Source organism: Anolis sagrei, chromosome 4 (genome assembly GCF_037176765.1).
Source record: "Anolis sagrei isolate rAnoSag1 chromosome 4, rAnoSag1.mat, whole genome shotgun sequence".
Lineage (NCBI taxonomy): Eukaryota > Metazoa > Chordata > Lepidosauria > Squamata > Dactyloidae > Anolis > Anolis sagrei.
Window position 1 is genome coordinate 72,447,093 of NC_090024.1, and position 20,426 is coordinate 72,467,518.

Below are 20,426 nucleotides of genomic sequence, written 5' to 3' on the forward strand. Positions count from 1 at the left end.
TAGAAATGGCAATATGCCTCTACCCCACATTTGAAACTTGTATTGAGTGAAGAGCACCATCGGTGTTAGTTTCTTAAGTGCGTGGAAAGTAAATGTTTATTTGAGTCAAAAATCAAGGCAAGTGATGCAGAGCTGCAAGCGACACTGAGAATTTAGATCACCAGCAGATTGGAGCACGATCTTTCTCAGAAGCCTGCTTGCAACAGAAAAATGGAGGCCCAGCTTGGCTAAAGACACATCATGGCTTTCTTCTGTTCTGATTAGCTCAACAGGCAAGGCTCACAGGAAAACCCCATGTGAGTGCATGGCTGCCTCTCCACGCTTCACGTGTAGCTGAATGAAACTAAACATAGCCGTGGTTGGCAGCAACATGGTCTGTTATGTCAGAAAAAATGGTGGTGGCACCCGTCCCATTACGGCTGGCCGAAAGGGCTGAACCAGCCGGAGCCCATTTTGAAAAACGGATCTGTACACAACTCTAATGTTTTATTAAAGTACTGAATTTATGCACTAACACATGTAGTCCAGAGATTCAAAACTATTTCCTTTACTTTTTTATTACACCAAAAATCAAATCAAAACAACACAAAGTCTTTTCTTCTTAGTTCAAAGAACTTTTGTAAATTGCAAAGTACAAAACATGTTTTCAAAACAGTAAACTTACAAAAAAATAGTTTTAAGAAAACTATAAACAACGAAGAAAAAACATCAGTAATTTGTGCCAAACCAGCTATTAACTTTCTGTGTGCTAAAATAAAGGATAAGATTGACTACATAGTATTCACTTGTTTCTTTCATCCACACCAGCTCCATGTATACTTTCCCAGTGCAATCCACGTGAGTAACGTAATACTTGGGTCCCAAATATTGATACAAAGTGGATGGTTTGGGAGATAGAATCATGTTGACTGGAGCACTAATACACCAAAATGGTTTTTGTGAATCATCCAGAATGGTTGCATCCATAATAAAACAATTCTATATAGCAAAGAAAAAAGAACAAAGGGGAGGGGAGAATAAAAAAGAAGCTCAGTCTGCATACTTAATATTCTTCCACGGACCACATTCAGAATGAGTACTACTATAACTGGATGTCTAAAATGATCTCCATAAAACTACAGACACCATTAGAAATACAGAATGGGAGATAATATCAACTGTAAGGAAAGTCCCACTAACACAAGCACTACATTCTACACACACACACCGCCTTGTTACAAGTTTACTTGACAATTTATCATTCCTTTTTATCTGCACTTCTTGATGAAGGCTTTCTTAGTTGAATTCAGGCTCAAGAATGTTATGTCTATTTCTACTGTTGCTTTTCCACAACTGGGCAAAATAATTTTATTCATACAATGTATTGTCGAAGGCTTTCATGGCCGGAATCACTGGGTTGTTGTGTGTTTTCCGGGCTGTATGGCCATGTTCCAGAAGCATTCTCTCTTGACATTTCGCCTGCATCTATGGCATCATCCTCAGAGGTTGTGAGGCCTGCATACTTAATCTTCTTCCTGTTCTTAACTATGAGTCATTTGTATGTCTGATGTTTGTAAGGGACTATCTGTATTTTGAATGTAACAGATTCATTATACTTTACCTCAATGTTGCCTTCAAATGCATCTACCCTCCAAGCCAATCCAACATTTCCAACAAGAGGTAGATGTTGGTTTTGGTTTTTGTAGCTTATTACGGCAAGCCTCATATATCCATTTTTAATATAATCTGTAATAATAATAATAATAATAATAATAATAATAATAATAATAACAATAAAAATAATAATTATCATCATAATTTTATTTCTATGAAATACATATATTAAAATAAACAGATAAAAGATTAAAATATAGTGAACACAAGATTTGAGTTTAAATTCAGTGTTAAAACTGACTGGGTAGGTCTGCCGGCAGACACAGGTCTTCAGATGTGTTTTAAATTCCAACAGCTCATTTAGGGCCTCATCACTCTAGAAAAAAAATCCACTTAAAATCCAGTTTCTGCCCCCTGCAGAATTATGGGGTTGGTAGTTTTGGGATGAGCTTTTAACAGCCTCACTAAACTACAAACCCCAGAATTCTGCAGGACGCAGAAATCAGATTTTAAGTGGATTTTTTCTCTGTGATGAACAAAAAAACAAAGACAGTACTCCAGACACAATGGTGTCAAAACAATGTTTTTAACATTATTATTGCAACAAAAACAAAAGCCTTACTGGATCACATTGGCCCAATTGCCAGCATTTCCAACATGAAATGAACAATTCATTTGGAAATCTCTATCGGGCCTCTTTTGTGTGTACAGAGAAATTATTTGCAAATAGCATGCAAAACTGGGGTGAAAATTGCTGGAAGAAACATTAACAACCTCAGATATGCAGATGACACCACCCCGATGGCCGAAAGCGAGGAGGAGCTGAGGAGCCTTCTAATCAAGGTGAAAGAAGAAAGCGCAAAAGCCGGGTTGCAGCTAAACATAAAACTAAGATTATGGCAACAAGAATGATTGACAACTGGGAAATAGAGGGAGAAAATGTGGAGGCCGTGACAGACTTTGTATTTCTAGGTGCAAAGATTACTGCAGATGCAGACTGTGGCCAGGAAATCAGAAGACGCTTACTTCTTGGGAGGAGAGCAATGTCCAATCTCGATAAAATAGTAAAGAGCAGAGACATCACACTGGCAACAAAGATCCGCCTAGTCAAAGCCATGGTATTCCCTGTAGTAACCTACGGATGTGAGAGCTGGGTCATAGGGAAGGCTGAGCGAAGGAAGATAGATGCTTTTGAGCTGTGGTGTTGGAGGAAAGTTCTGAGAGTGCCTTGAACTGCGAGAAGATCCAACCAGTCCATCCTCCAGGAAATAAAGCCCGACTGCTCATTGGAGGGAAGGATACTAGAGACAAAGTTGAAGTACTTTGGCCACATCATGAGGAGACAACAAAGCCTAGAGAAGACAATTATGCTGGGGAAAGTAGAAGGTAAAAGGAAGAGGGGCCGACCAAGGGCAAGATGGATGGATGGCATCCTTGAAGTGACTGGACTGACCTTGAAGGAGCTGGGGGTGGTGACAGCCGACAGGGAGCTCTGGTGTGGGCTGGTCCATGAGGTCAGGAAGAGTCGGAGACGGAGACGACTGAACAACAACAAGCATGCAATGATGGTGCAATGATGGTCTCTAGGTCAGTGGTTCTCAACCTGTGAGTCCCCAGGTGTTTTGGCCTACAACTCTCAGAAATCCTAGCCAGTTTACCAGCTGTTAGGCTTTTTGGGAGTTGAAGGTCTAAAGGAGATTCCATCTGAACATTAGGAAGAACTTTTTGACTGTGAGAGCCGTTCAGCAGTGGAACTCTCTGCCCTGGGCTGTGGTGGAGGCTCCTTCTTTGTAAGCTTTTAAACAGAGGCTGGATGGCCATCTGTCAGGGGTGCTTTGAATACAATATTCCTGCTTCTTGGCAGGGGATTGGACTGGATGGCCCATGAGATCTCTTCCAACTCTATGTTTCTATGATCTGCAGACCCACAGGTTGAGAACCACTGATCTAGGTGAATTGATACTGTCTGAATTAATACAATTCCTTTAATTCATTCAGACTAGTTCCAATTCATTGATCATGAGTTTGTGGTACCTGAACAAGTTGAACAGAGCCATGTTTTGCCTGGTTCGAATCCGTGAATGGGGTGAGCTCTCATCTGTCACCAGGCAAGTAGCCGGGGGGGGGGGGGGGCTTGAGTGCCTTCAGCCCCTCCCCCCCCGAAATTTTCATGGTGGTTCGCGAAAAGGACTTACTCGTGCATTATTTAAACTGTCACGTTTAGTCATCTGATCACCATACTCAATATATCCCATATGCATGGGGGTATTGGGGCAATGATACAAAAGGTTTGCTAGGGTAGACCCTCTTTCGCTCAGACTCAGCCCCACCACCTCCCAATTGAAATCCTGGCTACGGGCCTGTCTGTCACCTCTAGCTTCCCACACGGGGACATGAGAGAAGCCTCCCAGAGGATGGCAAAATATCTGAGCATCCCCTGAGCAATGTCCTTGCAGACAGCCAATTCACTCACACCATAAGTGACTTACAGTTTCTCAAGTCACTTCTGACATGAAAAAAGCCCACTGAGACCTGCCTTCCGCTTCTCTTTACTGAAGACTGCACTAGTCCAAGGTTCTAAAAAATAAACTCTTGAAACTTGATTTATCATTTAATCCTACATCCTCTATAGAATTATCAAATTATTTTAAATGTTTACAATGTAATCCTGTGAACCCACAAAGTTCTTCCTTTTTTCCTCTACTCCTATTGCCTGGGTGTTTTGTATAAAGTAAGTTTGAAAACAAAGAAATGCAAACGTTTGTTATTAAAGAAGAGATACAATGAATTTTGATAAAATCATGAAATTGTCATCATACCTGGCATGAACTTTTTAAAAATTTGTTTTAAAAAATATTTTTAATTTTTTTTTATGGAACCCCTACAATACTTTCATGGAACCCTGGGGTTCTGCAGAATACTGTTTGGGAACTGCTGTCCTATATAACAGAGCTTTAAAAATTATTATTGTGAAGAATATGACCCCTAAAACAAAACAAATTGCACAACAAAGTGAAAAAATCATGTTGCTGAACCATGCTATGTCACTCCTGCTGTTCATTCAGGATACCAGGCCAAAGTTACATATCACAAAAGTTTCTAAATGATCACCTGCCAAAGCACAATGTGGAACATCTAGAATTCCTCATTCACACTGTAGCTTTCTACCGCCTTCTCCATACAAGCAATTTTGAGCATCTACGTCAGGCATGGGCAAACTTCGGCGCTCCTTGTGTTTTGGACTTCAGCTCCCACCATTCCTAACAGCCTCAGGCCCCTTTCTTTTGCCCCCTCAACCGCTTTAGCGGGGTAGAGGCTGTTAGGAATGGTGGGAATTGAAGTCCAAAACACCTGGAGGGCAGAAGTTTGCTCATGCCTGATCCAAGCTGTGCAGTCCAAAGACAAAAAACCAGTAAGAGAAAAGGATTAGTCGTAAAGTCATACTTTAAAAACATAGTACCTATACACTTTGTGGAGATTCAATCTTTAACTGTTTTAAAATGCAGACTGAGCATGACATTTTAAAATTTACTACAATTTCAATATGAAGATGCAGTGTAATTTTGACTCATGCTTACATACCTAGAAATAAAATATTAGAAGCAGAGCAAGAACTCTTTCAACTGAAATAGAAAGCCTTTAATTTGATACTTCTGTCGCAATTTCAAATTCAAAACAGATTGTAATTAATGGAACAATATTTAATGCACTGAACAAATTAATCTTTTAATAGAGTGACTAATTCTTAGTTGGCTGAGAGATTTTATTTCCAAATGCTATTGTTGTCTTATAAAAATGGTTTATATATGTTTATATTAAACATGACATATCAATTTTATTCACTGATGTTTTAATGTTACTGATAAAAAAAATCTACCAATTTCCCCTTAGATCAGCTAGCCAGAAAAAGGACTCCCAGCCACACAGAAATTGCCCAGCTTTGACTTAGAATTGTTGTAATCAGGGATATAGTTCAAGTAGTACCTCTTCTACAAAACAAACCACGGAAAGTGTAACACATGTAAGTATTTCCTCTGCTGTGTAATTCAATATGCAGTTGATAGCCATGCATGCCATATTCTGGATCAATGTCATCCAAGATAGCTTTATTTGGGACTTCAGTATGTCTCCTGAAATATCACATACATACATAATAAATAAAATAAATAAATAAATAAAATAAAAATAGGGAGGGTGCAAAACAAGCTGAGCAAACATCATGCTATATGGGGCAAAAGAGGGGCTAACAAATCACTTTTCCAAGCTGTTTTTGTACACCAAACCTTTTAACTTTCATTGTCTTATCATTATTTAGTGTATGGAGGTCCTTGGCTATTTTCAGCTATTTTTGAAACTTACTAATATAGATAAATCTTTCTCCCTTGAAAGAGCCATCCTTAAAAATAGTTTCAGGTACAAGAAATGACTCCTCTCTAGTCGTGCAAAAGTCAAATCCATTGATCAGATCTGACTCCATTATCTGGAGTGATATTTAGAAATGAGCAAAAATTAGACCCAGGCACTGAACCTCTCCTTAAGAACCAACACATCTGACTACACTCTGCCATCGACTGGAGTCAATCAATACTATTTCCTTTTATCTAGAAACTACATGACTACACTCTGGCATTAGGCCTACACACTAAATAATATAATCCAAACTATTACATCATTAAAAACCATAATCACCACTGCTGTGATTTGCAACCCAGTTCCCATAAATACTATCTAACGAAATTCACATTCATGTTTCAAAGGTCCAAAATCCTATGTTTTCCTTCTTTTATATTTTGATGAATAAACCCCAGTGAAACTTCATAAACCATGTACTTACATTGTAGCGCTGCCAAGGATGCTTCTTTCAATGAGCTGGTGGTAATGGAGGCTTGTCATAACAAAAGCAATGCCACCTTTCTTTTAAAAGAAAGGAAAAAACTGAATTATAGAGGCCAGACTTTTAGCCCAAGGTATTTATTTTTCCCAACGTTATTTAAAGAGAGCAGAAACGCATCCTTCTTTCTGCTCCAGAATCTATAATTCTGTTCCAAAGTCTATAATCCCCCCCCAAAAAAATAACACTGATTTAAACTGGACTTTAAGTTGTATCTCTTGAGTCACCTTGTGGATCAAGAGGTGTATCATTACACCTTGATATATAGCAAGTGTGGTAAACATCACTTGTACATCCCAGAAAACTGAAGCCTAACAACCAAGAGAGCATGTTGTCAAAGGCTTTCATGGCCAGAATCACTGGGTTGCTGTGCGTTTTCAGGGCTGTATGGCCATGTTCCAGAAGCATTCTTTCCTGATATTTTGCCTGCATCTGTGGCAAGGGAACCTCCAATGACACCCAGAAAACTAAAGGAAATTGTAGCAGAGGCATATCACCCGAAAACTTGGGCTGGTATGAGCATACTAGGGCTGAAGTTTCACACTAAAGTATGCTTTTACAATTAGACAAGGCTCGCCATCCGAAAAGATCCAGCCATCCATACTTCAGGAAATAAAGACCGACTGCTCATTGGAGCGAAGGATATTAGAGACAAAGTTGAAGTACTTTGGCCACATCATGAGGAGACAGGAAAGCTTAGAAAAGACAATGATGCTGGGGAAAATGGAAGGAAAAAGGAAGAGAGGCCGACCAAGGGCAAGATGGATGGATGGCATCCTTGAAGTGACTCGCTTGACTCTGAAGGAGCTGGGGGTGGTGATGGCTGACAGGTAGCTTTGGCGTGGGCTGGTCCATGAGGTCACAAAGAGTCGGAAACGACTGAACGAATGAACAACAAAGCCATCCATGTACAGAGCTTCAGATGCTCAAGTTATTATTTTTACTTTAAAGTACTGATATTACTTTCTTTAGGAACGTTTCTAACTTATATAACCCCACTGTGTATATGTGCCTTCAAAACACCTGAGAATGTATGGCAATCGTATGAATTTTACAGGGTTTTCCTAGGTAAGGAGTACTCAGAAGTGATTTTACAAGGTCCTTCAGAAACCAAAAAATAAATCTTAACTAAACATATACCATATTTCTTCAATGGTAAGACACCATCGATTGTGAGGTGCACCCTAACTTCAATTCCACTAACAACAACAAAATATACATAAGATACACCTGAGATTCTAAGATGCACCCCATTTTTAGAAATGTTTAGGTGCATCTTAGAATTGAAGAAATACAGAATTGTTAAAGGAAATATTTTAAACATATTCTTAAAAACCAAGATTTAAAAAATAGCATTAGCGGTCAGACTGAAAGATGGCATAAGAAACTTCAATGTAATTATATTATAATTAACTTTATTTTATTTTATTTGTAAAAAAGAAGGTGGACTATGAAGTAGAATATATATTTTACATTTACATATGAAGAAATACAACAAAAAAACCATTAAAATCCCATAAACATCCTATACAGAAAGTGAACTTACTTTCCACACTCCCAAAAGAAGTCCTTGGTCAAGACGGTAAAGAACAACAAGTGCATCAGAACCAATCACCTCTGCCTCTTCAGTCAAATTACCCAGCTCATATTCACAAATTAAGGAACGTCGCCAAGGTCTTTCAAAGGATATCAAATTAGTGGAACAAAGAATGAAAATTTAATAACTTTTCAGCTTCTCCATGACTTTATAATACAGTAAAGGAAAACTTTCGTCCTACTTAGATCAAATTATAGAAACAACACAGCAATTATTACAGATGGAGTGATCAATTTTACTTAACACAAAACATTCTTCTCTTCTACCTGCAATGCTAAAGTTACACAGCAGCAAATAATCAATGCCTGTGGTCTAATTTTCCTAAAGCACATACAGTGACTGAAGTGAGATGAAAACCACATAGGAGTAAATCAATACAATTTCCTTGTATCCAGGAACTTCCTGAGACCGTAGCTGCCAGCAACATGCTGTTGTAACCATAGGCAGCTGCAGACACACATTTCTTTGTGTTCCTTCTATCTTAACAATATAGTAGGCATCGTTCAAACAGGGAGAAAAACACTACACACAATGGCATTGCACTGGTTTGTTCTCCATTAATTAACCCTATTAAAACTAATAATTAATTTGATTTTAAACTTACCCATTCTTAAGATGAACTTTACTTTTACTCAGAAGCACTGGGGTCACGCCACATAACTGCAAACTTGACAATGTTTCTAAACAAGGCCAGTGTGCACAACACCAAGATAAAATAACGGAAGTCTCATTAAATGAAACGTCTGCCTGATCCATTACATACTCCTTCCCATGTCTATCTTTGAGAATGATCACCCATCTCAAACCAGAGACCCTGTCAAAAAAGAAAGGAAAGGGAAGTCAATTTTAGACTATCAATATGTGAACTGCAGTTCCTGGTGTATTTATAATTATAATGTGTGTATGTTCCTTGCATGTATGTATGTTTGTGTTGCATGTCTCAAATGGGGAAAGTTCATTTCTACCAAAACATCATCTCTAGGAGCAAGATCAAAGCCAGGAAACAAATGAGAAATATACAATTATAAAACTGAATTTTTTTCATAATTAAACATTAATCAAATGTCAGTAAATGTACATACACCTGAAATATTTCCTCATTTGTCCATAAAGAAAATATGTAGGCTCTTTAAAACAAAAAATATTTTATGGATGCTATATTTTTTAACATGGTTTACCTGACAGCTTGTTTTGTTTTAAGTGGAAGCCCAGTATAGGTATTTATTGGTTTCAGAAGTCGAATTATATCTGCTCTGCCAGCAGCTATTTTTTTCGCAATATATTCCTTCTTCCAATATCCTGACTCTCTGTTCTGGAACTCTGGAAGGTTTAGACAGGTTACTGGTTCCTCAGCAGTTGATTCATCAGCAGATTTGATTGTCCACTTTTTCCTTGTTGGTAGCAATGACTCAGAGTATATTTTGAACCAAATGGCACTAAAAGAAAGACAACCATCGCTTTTTCATTTATTTTTCCATTGTCAAATTCAGATGTATATAACACTGAAATCTTTCAAAACCGTTATTACATATAATTGCAAATCAATTTCTAGTCTAAAAGAATTGGAGAGCACTTTTTCCCCCTCAGGATGATTTTTGTCATGACCAAAAGACTACGAAAGACTTAAAGACTGCCAAGTTTTTATTTAAAGGGAAGGCAGAATCTATCTTCGTACAGTGCCAATGGCAATCTTTTCCTTGATATTAATGAATCTGGACAGCTACAAGTTCAGTTAATTAGCACTCACCACCCAATTTTATGTAACACTCTGTTATGCTGATGCATTAAATTTGATTGCTGGAGGAAAAAGCTTCCTTATTATTCATTCAGTCTTTCAATTTTGTGCCCCACCAACTTTTTTAAAAAAGCATAAAAATGACTAACATCAACGTAATATAATAAAACTAATTTTAAGAAAGCATAAAGAACTAGAAATCTATAACAAACGGGACCCAATATGATGTTACTTACAGAATATGGTATTTGCCTTTTGTGGTCTCAAATGACCACCTACAAACCAAATGAAACTAAAAACCTAAGCAATATCTGGAGAGTTTCTATGGAAAGCAAGTTCCATAATGTCAAACAATTAACCAACTGAAGTATAATATCAAAAGAAGCTAATACTCAGTGCAGACAGCATATATTTTGGCCCCCAGCTATGACCAAAAATCCAATCCCGGCACTTTACTACTAACCTCATGCCCAGAGATATAGTGTTCCACCTCATATTGCTCTTTATCCTCAATTTTTGTCATCTGGCACTTGCACTTTATCAGCCCTGTTCTCACAACTGATTTGTAATGCCTCCCCCCCATCCCCGGCCCAAGCCCAGAACTGTTTTGCTATTTCAGGCTACTGGTTGTCTGTTTGATGGTTGTTTTTATATTGTGTTATGCTGTTGTTTTATTTTATATTGCTGTTTTATTGATTTTAATGCGTTATATTTAAACTGTATTGATCGGGCTTGTCCCCATGTAAGCTGCCCCAAGTCCCTTAAGGGAGATGGAAGCGGGATACCAATATGAAGTTGTTGTTGTTGTTAATTATAGGCCCCTTCCACACAGCCGAATAAAATCCCACATTATCTGCTTTGAACTGGAATATATGGCAGTGTAGACTCAGATAACCCAGTTCAAAGCAGATATTGTAGGATTTTCTGCCTTGACATTCTGGGTTATATGACTGTGTGGAAGGGCCCTAAGATTGATACTTTAAGCACACAGAAAGTTTAGCACCTGTGCCTGAATTACTCTCAAATCAAAGAGATATGAATTACTAATTCCTGTTAAATCTGTGTCTCCCTCTTCTCTCCTCCAAGCAGCCATGAATTAAAACATTTTTGTTGATTCGCTTGCTAGAAATAAATGTCTGAAAAGCAACTAATTGAAATCTATAGTAAACAATGAATCTTTTAATTTACTGTTTCAATTAATGTTTTAACTGTGATTTTACTATTACTGTTTGTTTGGCATCTAATAATTGCCGGTTGTGAGCCGCCTAAGCCCCCCCCCCCCCCCCCGGGTAAGAAGGATGGGATATAAATGTTTTAAATAAATAATATAATATAATATATAAGAATAAACATGATGCTTATGTACTTCTATGCATCAGAATGATCATTCGTTCATTTTTCAGTCCTAATCGTACAGAAATGGTGGAAATGCATACACTGCAATGGGAAACCATATTAATATATTTATTTATAATTGCAGGTCATGTATCTCTCATCCAAAATGCTTAGAATGAGATGTTTTCATGGTTTCTTAAATTTTGGAATACCTATGTTTGCATATATGATTGAGTCCCATAATAAGAAATGGGACTCAATCCTAAACACCAAATTCATTTACATTTTATATATACCTCAAACACATAGCCTGAGGGTAAATTTTACAAACTAAATTGTAATGTATTTGGGAATGAAACAAGTTTATATACCTTGAATCATCAGAAAGCAAAGGTGTAACAAAAGCTCATGTGGACAATTTTGGATTTCCAGATAAGGAATTCTCAACCTCTTCCAGTTTTAAACCATAATGGTTCTCCAATCAGTACATGTAGTTGATTATCCCCTGCTGCAAATGTATGGGAATTGTGGGGCCCTCCACAATAAAGCAAGAAACAATGGAAATTCCCAACTTGACCTATGTTATCATACCTGCACTGTCTCTCATGCAGGGACTGCCTACACCCAAATGAATGCATGCAGTAACAGTGCTTCAGAACACTACCCAAACATGTTCTCTCTTATAAACTGCTACAATATGTACTGCATTCCTTCTACACAATAATCAGAAATGTAAATGCTCATTGAATTTAGATTATACTGCTGTCAAGTTAAAATCACTGCATCCCCATCTCTTACTTGTCATTGGACAGATGGTAAAACTCTTTCTTCACACAGCCAACACACAGCAAAGACTCAACATCCAGATAGGAGAATATCTTCAACAATATCTCTGGAGGCATTCTGGAGAATGAAGATGAGAAAGTGTTTCACTTATCTGAACAGAAAAAACAAGCAGCAGGATGGGAGAAAGAAGTTAATGCCACCCACAGAGAAAGTTAAAAGATGTGCCTTACAACTCTATAAATCCAGCCTGAGAAAAACTGCCTTTGTAAAAAAGTTAAGAAAGAATGCCCTCCCACACACACACACATACAATGAAGCTTTCCAACACAGCCCACAAACACAAAATAAAGAAGGAAATAGGTAATTTAACACATTTTATGCACTAGTAAGTCTCCTATGGTCCTAAAGAATGGATGGCTTTTTGGAATATATTTTATTTATTTATTTATTTATTTATTTGCGACATTTATATGCCGCCCTTCTGACTCTGGAGGGGACACAGAGTGGCTTACAAGTTATTTGTACAAGTTATTAGATTGGCTTACAAGTTATCAGATTGGTAGTATATAAAAATAAGTGCAAGGTGAAGGCACCCTCCCACTCCCAAAGTAGCCCAGACCCATAGACCAGTCTTCCTATGTTGTCATCAAAGATGGTGGGTGTTGAGGGAGCCACAATGGAGGATAGTTCCAAATGCACCCGGGGGCGATGGTACGGCCAAGAGGTAGGTGTAAAGTGCTTATAGGAAACCCAGCAGCAATGGTAGATGTCGATAAACCTCCAAAAGAATCAGTCTCCGCACACCACGATGGCGATTCAGAAGAGTGGCAAGAGGGTATCTGAGCAATCAGGCACTGGGACGATGGAGCAGACAGGAGTAATAGCAACCAAGAGCAGGAACAGCAATAGCAGACGGCAGCCATGTTAGCTGAGGCATGCGAGAGGCCTCCAGTAATAATGAAGCCTCTCATATCAGCCTGGAGTCACTGATGCCAATGTCAGGGTGCTGGCGAGTTTTTCATAAAGCCTTATCAGTGTAATTTCAATAACAATGGCTACACAATGGCTCCTGACCCATGACCTATTACCCCTTAGGTCTTATAATCATTGGGTTAAATAAGATAAAAACATCCCTCAGATTGTCAAAAATTAAGCCCCGAACCAGCCAAACATGTACAGTCCCCTGGGGCAGACAGCAATGTTGGTAAATGCTGGCTAATTTATCAGAATGATGAATAGTGGCCACAGTGTTGGCGGCAAATGGGAGCAGGTCCCAGCATCGCTAACAGCAAAAGCCAACTATTGGCCCTGGGGGAGCAGAAGTAGCCACTGTGATGGTGGTTGATGGCAGCTCAAGATTCTGAGGCTATTGGGCTGTGAGAAAGGGGCCTCAGGCAGCTGCGGCAATAACAGTAATAGCCAACTGACAAGCAATGACCGGCCCCAAAGATATTCGAAGGCAGAGAAAGGCAGTTAAGAAGAAGACATGGGCCCTCTTAGACTGATCATCAACGATGGTAAGGTTGGTGACTGGCAAAGGCACTGATGGAGCACCATCTAGCCGTGATGTAATGGCGGCTATGGCAGCGCTCTACCTCTTTTCTCTCCTCTTTTCCTCTTTTCTCACCAAGATCACGCTGAATTCAGCCCCTCAAGGTCTCCTCTAAGACCCCGGTTGACTGAATAAACCATTCAGGCTGAAAAGATAGTTCTAGATGGGAAGATTAGCTCGGATTGATGGTTTCTTCTCAAGCTGTGGTAAGAGCCCTGTTACTTCTCCACCATCTTGGTTCTTCCTATCTAACATATCTAGCAGATCAAAGAATGTTAAGGATTAGCCCATTTTCTTATGTCAGCAGGTTATTCTTACCTATGGCTGCTTCCACCTTTTCAAGATGAGAGGAGAAGAATGGAGGTTTATGCCTCTCTCTCCCCCTTGGCAAAGAGGACAGGAGTCTCAGAGAAGCACCCATTTAGGAAGTTGTTTGCCATATGAATGAAACTCTCAAGGGGGTGTTCATCTTTTGATATTCTGATATCAAATACACATTTAAATGAACTGATAAAATGTTAAGCATATTCAAGCTGTTTTGGTGCCAGAATGCAGAAACCATCTAGGCACTTTCTCAAGGACTCTCTACAGATTTGATGAGACCTGGGAAAACAAAGGTTTCTACCTTATAAAAATGCAAAACTGTGTAATAATCCAAAACTAGTGAAAGTAAAAGAACTTTCTGTTCTAGTGGACTGTAATCTTGAATTCTTTTTCCAGATTCACTTCCTGCAACATATACAGGAAGCTTGCAGAGGGATCAGTATTAGTATGTAATTATTAAACCATAATTTCAAAATTACTGAATTTCACCTTATCTATGACATCATCAATTCTACATATTATGCAACCCCCATTTTGAAGCTTAAATTTTGGAAAAAATAATTTTCTGAGAATATTGCATCATGAATGTTCTCTGCATGCACAATACCTTGTTTTAGTTCAACACAGAAGTCAGCTTCTCTGCAGAAATCCATTTTTCCAAAGTCTATGGGCCTGTTGAGGAGGAGGGGCTGATCTCAGCCACACTTACAAGCAGTTGGCTGGCTAAGCTGATGACAAAATAGTAGGGGCTGGCAGAGCTGTTGGAGCTGGAGGCCTTCTGCCTCCTCTCTCTTGGAGACAACCCAGCTTTAAAAACAAATCAAAACCTCTAAGATAACTTCATCTTTTTTTCCTTTTTAGGGTCCCAAACCATCAACACAGCCCATTTTTTTGAAGCCCTAAAATGGGAAAAAGTGTGTCTTAGATCTGGTGAAATAAGGTAATTTAGCATTTAAGTTCGTTTTTGATGAACAAACCTCAAAAGAATTCACTCTGACCTTCAGATTCATGTAAAGTAAGGGTAAACCAAATGCAGACCATGGGCCAGCTCAGGGCTGCTTTTGTGCCTCTCTAGATTTCTCATTTCCCCTGCCCCCAACTTTTTTGTGGGAAATGGTTTGTAACATTTCTTAACAACTGGTCCACATTAGGGTTGTGAGCGGATCCCATTTCTTTCGGTACCTGCGGCACCTTCGGAAGCAGGTAACAGGAAGGGGGCCCCCGGCACAAAAACTGGCTCAACGGGAAAGCAAGCAGGAGCTGAACACCAGCTCCTCCTCTGCTTTCATGAACACGTGGAGCTCCATGCCTCCTTGCCTTGAAAAGAGTGTGTGTGTGGCGGGCAGGCCCAACGTGTTCGCCTGCCTGCAGTCAAGTGCTTCCTCTAGAGTAAGAAAGTCAGAACTTGCTTCCTTGCCTTGGAAAGAAAGAGAGATTGTGTGGTATGCAGGCCCAGCATACACGCCTATCTACAGCTGAGCACTTCTCCTCTAGAGGTAAGAAGCCCCTTTAAACTGCTCACCTGTCTGCAGCTGAACACCTGTCCTCTACATTAAAACAGCTTAAATACCTAAAATGACAGGAAGGGGATCCTGGGAAGCCCGCCCCCCATAATGGGCCAATAGAAAACAAATCTTTCAACACTCCAGAGCGAAAACAGGTATCTGCCCTCCCAATCTTGGGAGGCTCCCAAAAAATGATCAGGACCCTCACCGAAAGATGATACATGAAACAGGTCAGGTTTACTCTGAATGCACAAGCCAAGTCCACATATTCTGGGGTTAGGATCCCCACATACCTTTTTTTAGCCTTGTTGAGGCCTCCTTTTACCTATAAGTCCTTATTTCACAATAGAAAGTGAATTGAAGCTTTTCTGTCTTGAAATCAAGCCTGCTTGAGGGAAACATTTGAATCCTGTGACATTATGGTCAATACTAAATCTCCACTACTGCTACTGGCCATTTAAGCTACATAAAATGTTGGGCATCACCACAATATTTTTGAGAGGTAATAGGAGTCTCAAAAGAAATAGATACATCACAAAACCCATGACAACCCACCCCACCCCAAGTATGCCTGCATATTGCTGGGATTCAACCCCACACTGTCCAAGGCTCAAGTGCTCAGTGAGGGACAGTTTAGTTAGGTTAGTATAGACAAAGGGTTTCCCTTCCCTCATGTCTCATGAAAGACAGTTGGGAATGTATCTTTTTCTTCTCTTTCTCTCTTTCTGCTCTCATTCTGATTAGTTGTTTAAAATGGATATTTTTCTACTACAAGTTTTTTGAATCTGACTTCTGCCTTCTTACACCTTAGTATGGAGAGTATGTGCTGTGTGCCTTGAGATCTCTCTCTGCTTGTGTGTCAGATATGTAGTGATTGAGTTTTTCCCTCTCTTGAAACCTTGTAAGAGATGGATATTAGAGTAGCTCAGACCCAGTTCTTTACCATGGAGCAATGTAGTTAGTCCTTTATTATTGTAAACAAACCTTTTGCGATTTTTAAAAGATTGGACTCTGCTTCCTAAGCTCTGAATTCATTACAGCCACATCACATGGCACTTCACGCTTTGCTCGCTAATGAGCTGATGCTCAACTTTTGTATCCTGTTTGTTTTTGGATGCTCTGCTATATTTTAACATAGTTTTCCCTAATACATTTTACATATGCACAGCTACAAAATACTTGAAATAATATAAGCCCATCCAAGTAATTTTAAACAGGAGGTCTTACCAATCCACTTCTTTCACATAACTTTAAGACTATGATGCTAAGTTTCTCCATAGGAGACCAAGAAATATTGAGCTCAATGAGAGTGAGACACATGAATAATCACACATCATATTTTAATGTAAAGCAACATGTACTTTACCTATCAAAGTTGACTACTGAACTTGACTTGCTACCTTGTCCTCGAATGTGCATCCTTTTGATTCTAGAGAGTTGTACAGCCAAAGCAGCAGACTGTTTTGATGAAGCACTATGGGGGCAAAAAAAAAAATAGTAACAGAAAACTGTTGGGCGTATTGATTATTGCAATAGCTTATTTAAATCTTTTCCGGCCAACTAGAATTGACATCCCAATATTATTGTTTAGTTGCCAATTTTCCTCCTGTGTCTCTCTAAAAACAATTAAGAAATATTTTTCCTTGCAAATATGTGGCAGACAAATCTTCAGCTGCTACTTCTACATGTAATGTATTGAAAAGAGAGTGTGGGCAGAAAAGAAGATGATACTCCTAACTCATTGGAGGCTGTTGCTTATTATACAGATCGGGCTACAAAACCCATGGGATGCTTGTTTTTACTCATAATGAGAATCAATAGATCTTCTGACATCAAAATCACACATTCATAACTCATAACGATGTTGCTTTGCCAGTAAAATACAGAATTTTTCACTAAAAAAGGCCAATGTTTTGCTTAAATAAATGAAATAAAATTCTAATGGCGATAGCTTATCAAAAGTTTGGATGTACAACATTTTTCCTACATAAACTGTATTCAGAAAAAGGCAGTAGCATACATCTTATTCTGCCAGGCCATCAAATGCTAATCATGGTGGTCAGTTGAAACATTCACACCTAGCTCCAACAGACAAGAGTTCTTTGTTCCATCCTGGTCATTCCACAGATATATAAACCCAATTTTCCTAGTTCCAACAGACCTCACTATCTCTGAGGATGCTTGCCATAGATGCAGGCAAAACGTCAAGAGAGAATGCCTCTAGAACATGGCCATATAGCCCATATAGCCACATATCTGCATTGAATTGGATTATATGGCAGTGTAGATTCATATAATCCAGTTCAAAGCCGATAATGTGGGCTATCGGTTTTGATAATCTGGATTCTATGGCAATGTAGAAAGGGCCACAGTAAACTCCCAGTTAACCAGAACACAAACAACTGGAACTCTTGAGTAACTAACAAAAAAAAAACCCTAAAGAAATAATACTGTAAATTTTAAAAGCTTTTAATAATAACATTGCATTTTATTATGATGTTGCATTACATTTGTATTTGACTTCATTTGCTTTTAATCTTTCAATTTCAAGTCAATACAGAATTTATGGTATAGTAGAGTGTGGGGGTATAGGCCTATTTTTAACATGAACTCTCAAGCAACCAGAAACTACAGTTATCCAGCATCTAACAATCCCCCTGTGTATTGTTTAACTTGTATACTACTATATAATGCAATTTGAAGCTGCATTATATAGCCAGTGTAGACACGTATCATGCAGTTTCTCTCTCTCCCACCACCTGCACAAGCGTGTTTTGTGGACTATGAGAGAGGGCCTTTTTGGTGGCTGCTTCCAGACTTTGGAACTCCCTCCTAATAGAGACCAGGATGGCCCCATCCCTGGTTTTCCTTTCACTGGCAAGTCAAGCCATTGCTTTGCCATCAGATCTCTTGAGGATGAGATTTGGGGTGGGAATTTGTAGGGGACAGTTTATTGTATTTTAACTTTAGATCCACTCACAGATATTTAATGTTTTTTTATTTAAAAATACATTTGTTTTATTTTACATTTTATTAGATTGTGTTATACAGGCAGTCCCTGAGTTAAAAACATCTGACTAACAAACAACTCATAGTTAAGAACGGGGGTGAGGCAACAAAAAGTTAGAGAAATCTACTCCTTGGAAAGGGAATTCTCTCCTGAAAGAGTCATCATGAGGGAAAGCCATCTCCGATAAAGCGTTATCACCAATCCTTGTTTCCACAACAAGCCAAATTTGTTGGCCAAAGAGGTAAGTACGGAGCCCTCACTGTTGTCATTTTGGAAGCAAGTAAAAACCTTCCTTTGGATGCAGGCCTTCCCAAAGAAGGCCAGTAGACTGACAGTCATTGTAATGTGGAATATGTGAACTACTATATATAGCAGACCTTCGGCAATTGGTTTGTTTCACGGAATAAAGGAATAGGACATTACATGAGTTTTAACTAGTATGTTTTTAATTTATCTTGCTATGCTAGTTGAGCTTTTGGAGAGTGATCAGATAATTTCTTTTGTTGCTCCTCCCATGATGTTTGCCCCCATATTGCAACTCCCCCCCCCTCCACCTGTTTGAAGGCCTGTCTCCACTACTCCTTCTCCTATGAGCGTCTCCCATACAAACATTTTTTTCTTTAATTCCTATCTCATCCTGAATTTTATCATTTTGTCTCGCACATGTGGCCGCCCTTTGAGATTGATTTTCCATTGTATTATTTTGCATTGTTTTATTGCAGTCTTATGTTTTTTTATTTATTTAATTGTGATGTTTATTTTGTTGTTTTGGTTTTATTTTGTTGTAATGTACTGTTGGGCTTGGCCTCATGTAAGCCGCCCCGAGTCCCCTTTGGGGAGATGATGGCAGGGTATAATAATAATAATAATCATCATCATCATCATCATACTTTATTTATATCCCACTACCATCTCCCCAAGGGACTTGGTGTGGCTTACATGAGGCCAAGTCCTCGGTACATCAATAAACAAAAACAATAACAAAAACAATCAATACAAAAAAAATTAATATAAATCACATAAACAAAAAATAAACAATAACAGTAACAAATAAGCATTTAAAAACCTATGGCCGGGCCAAATGCAGTAATTTAAAATTTAAAAAATAATGCTGGGCATGAACAAGGTAGGATATAACTGGGATAGATAACCCAGTTCAAAGCCAGTATTGTGGGATTTCTGGCCTTGATATTCTGGGTTATATGGCTGTGCGGAAGGGCCGTTTGACAAGACTTATAATTCAGGCCCCCGATGGTGCAGTGGGTTAAGGCACTGAGCTGCTCAGCTTGTTGACTGAAAGATCGTAGGTTCGAATCTGGGGAGCGGCGTGAGCTTCCGCTGTCAGCCCCAGCTTCTGCCAACCTAGCACTTCGAAAACATGCAAATGTGAATAGATCAATAGGTACCGCTCCAGCGGGAAGTTAACGGTGCTCCATGCAGTCATGCCTGCCACATGACCTTGGAGGTGTCTACGGATAATGCCGACTCTTCAGCTTAGAAATGGAGATGAGCACCACACCCCAGAGTCAGACAGGACTGGACTTCATGTCAGGGGAAAACCTTTCCCTATAATTCAGGCATCCTCAACTTGTGGCCCTCCTGCTGTGTGGGCCTCCAACTCCCAGAAGCCCTAGCCACTCTATTCAATGGTCTGGAATTCTGGAAGTTGGAGGCCCAAATAGCTGGAAAGCCTCAGGTTGAAGATGCCTGCTCAATAGGGCCAAGAAGACAGTGTATAAGCCGCAATCCCCCCTGACAGGAACCAGGGGAGAAAAGCAGCAAGAGATACCTGTCTGGAGCCAAGGTGTCCCCCATAGCAGGACCCCTCGCAACGCGAGGCACAGCCTGGGGGTTTCCTGGAGGCCCAAGGCGGTGTTGCCTCAAAATCCAGCCGCGTCCCGTCGCCATGACGACGCCTCAGGGAATGGCTTCCCGGCCCGCTGAGAAGGCCTCCCTCCCTCTCTCTCTCCCTCTCTCTCTCTCTCTTCCTTCTCCTTCCCACTCAACGCTGAGGGGCGGGGCGAGGGGAGACACAAACAAACAGGAAGGGGGTTAATAGACCTGAAGGCTCTTCCACACAAACATATAGCCCAGAAAA

General features: G+C 39.5%; 1 protein-coding gene across 1 annotated transcript; it reads right to left on the reverse strand.

The window, feature by feature from the left end:
* Positions 1–556: 556 nt before the first annotated feature.
* On the reverse strand, positions 557–20,305 carry FBXO15 (F-box protein 15). Its single transcript, XM_060774985.2, has 10 exons — positions 20,118–20,305; positions 16,685–16,792; positions 11,950–12,054; positions 9,260–9,517; positions 8,686–8,895; positions 8,031–8,160; positions 6,428–6,507; positions 5,578–5,723; positions 1,601–1,725; positions 557–978 (listed from the first exon to the last, which is right to left on the reverse strand). Exons 1-10 carry the CDS (start codon positions 20,234–20,236, stop codon positions 709–711), a joined length of 1,551 nt encoding a protein of 516 aa, XP_060630968.2. The 5' UTR covers positions 20,237–20,305; the 3' UTR covers positions 557–708.
* Between the last annotated feature and the right edge of the window lie 121 nt (positions 20,306–20,426).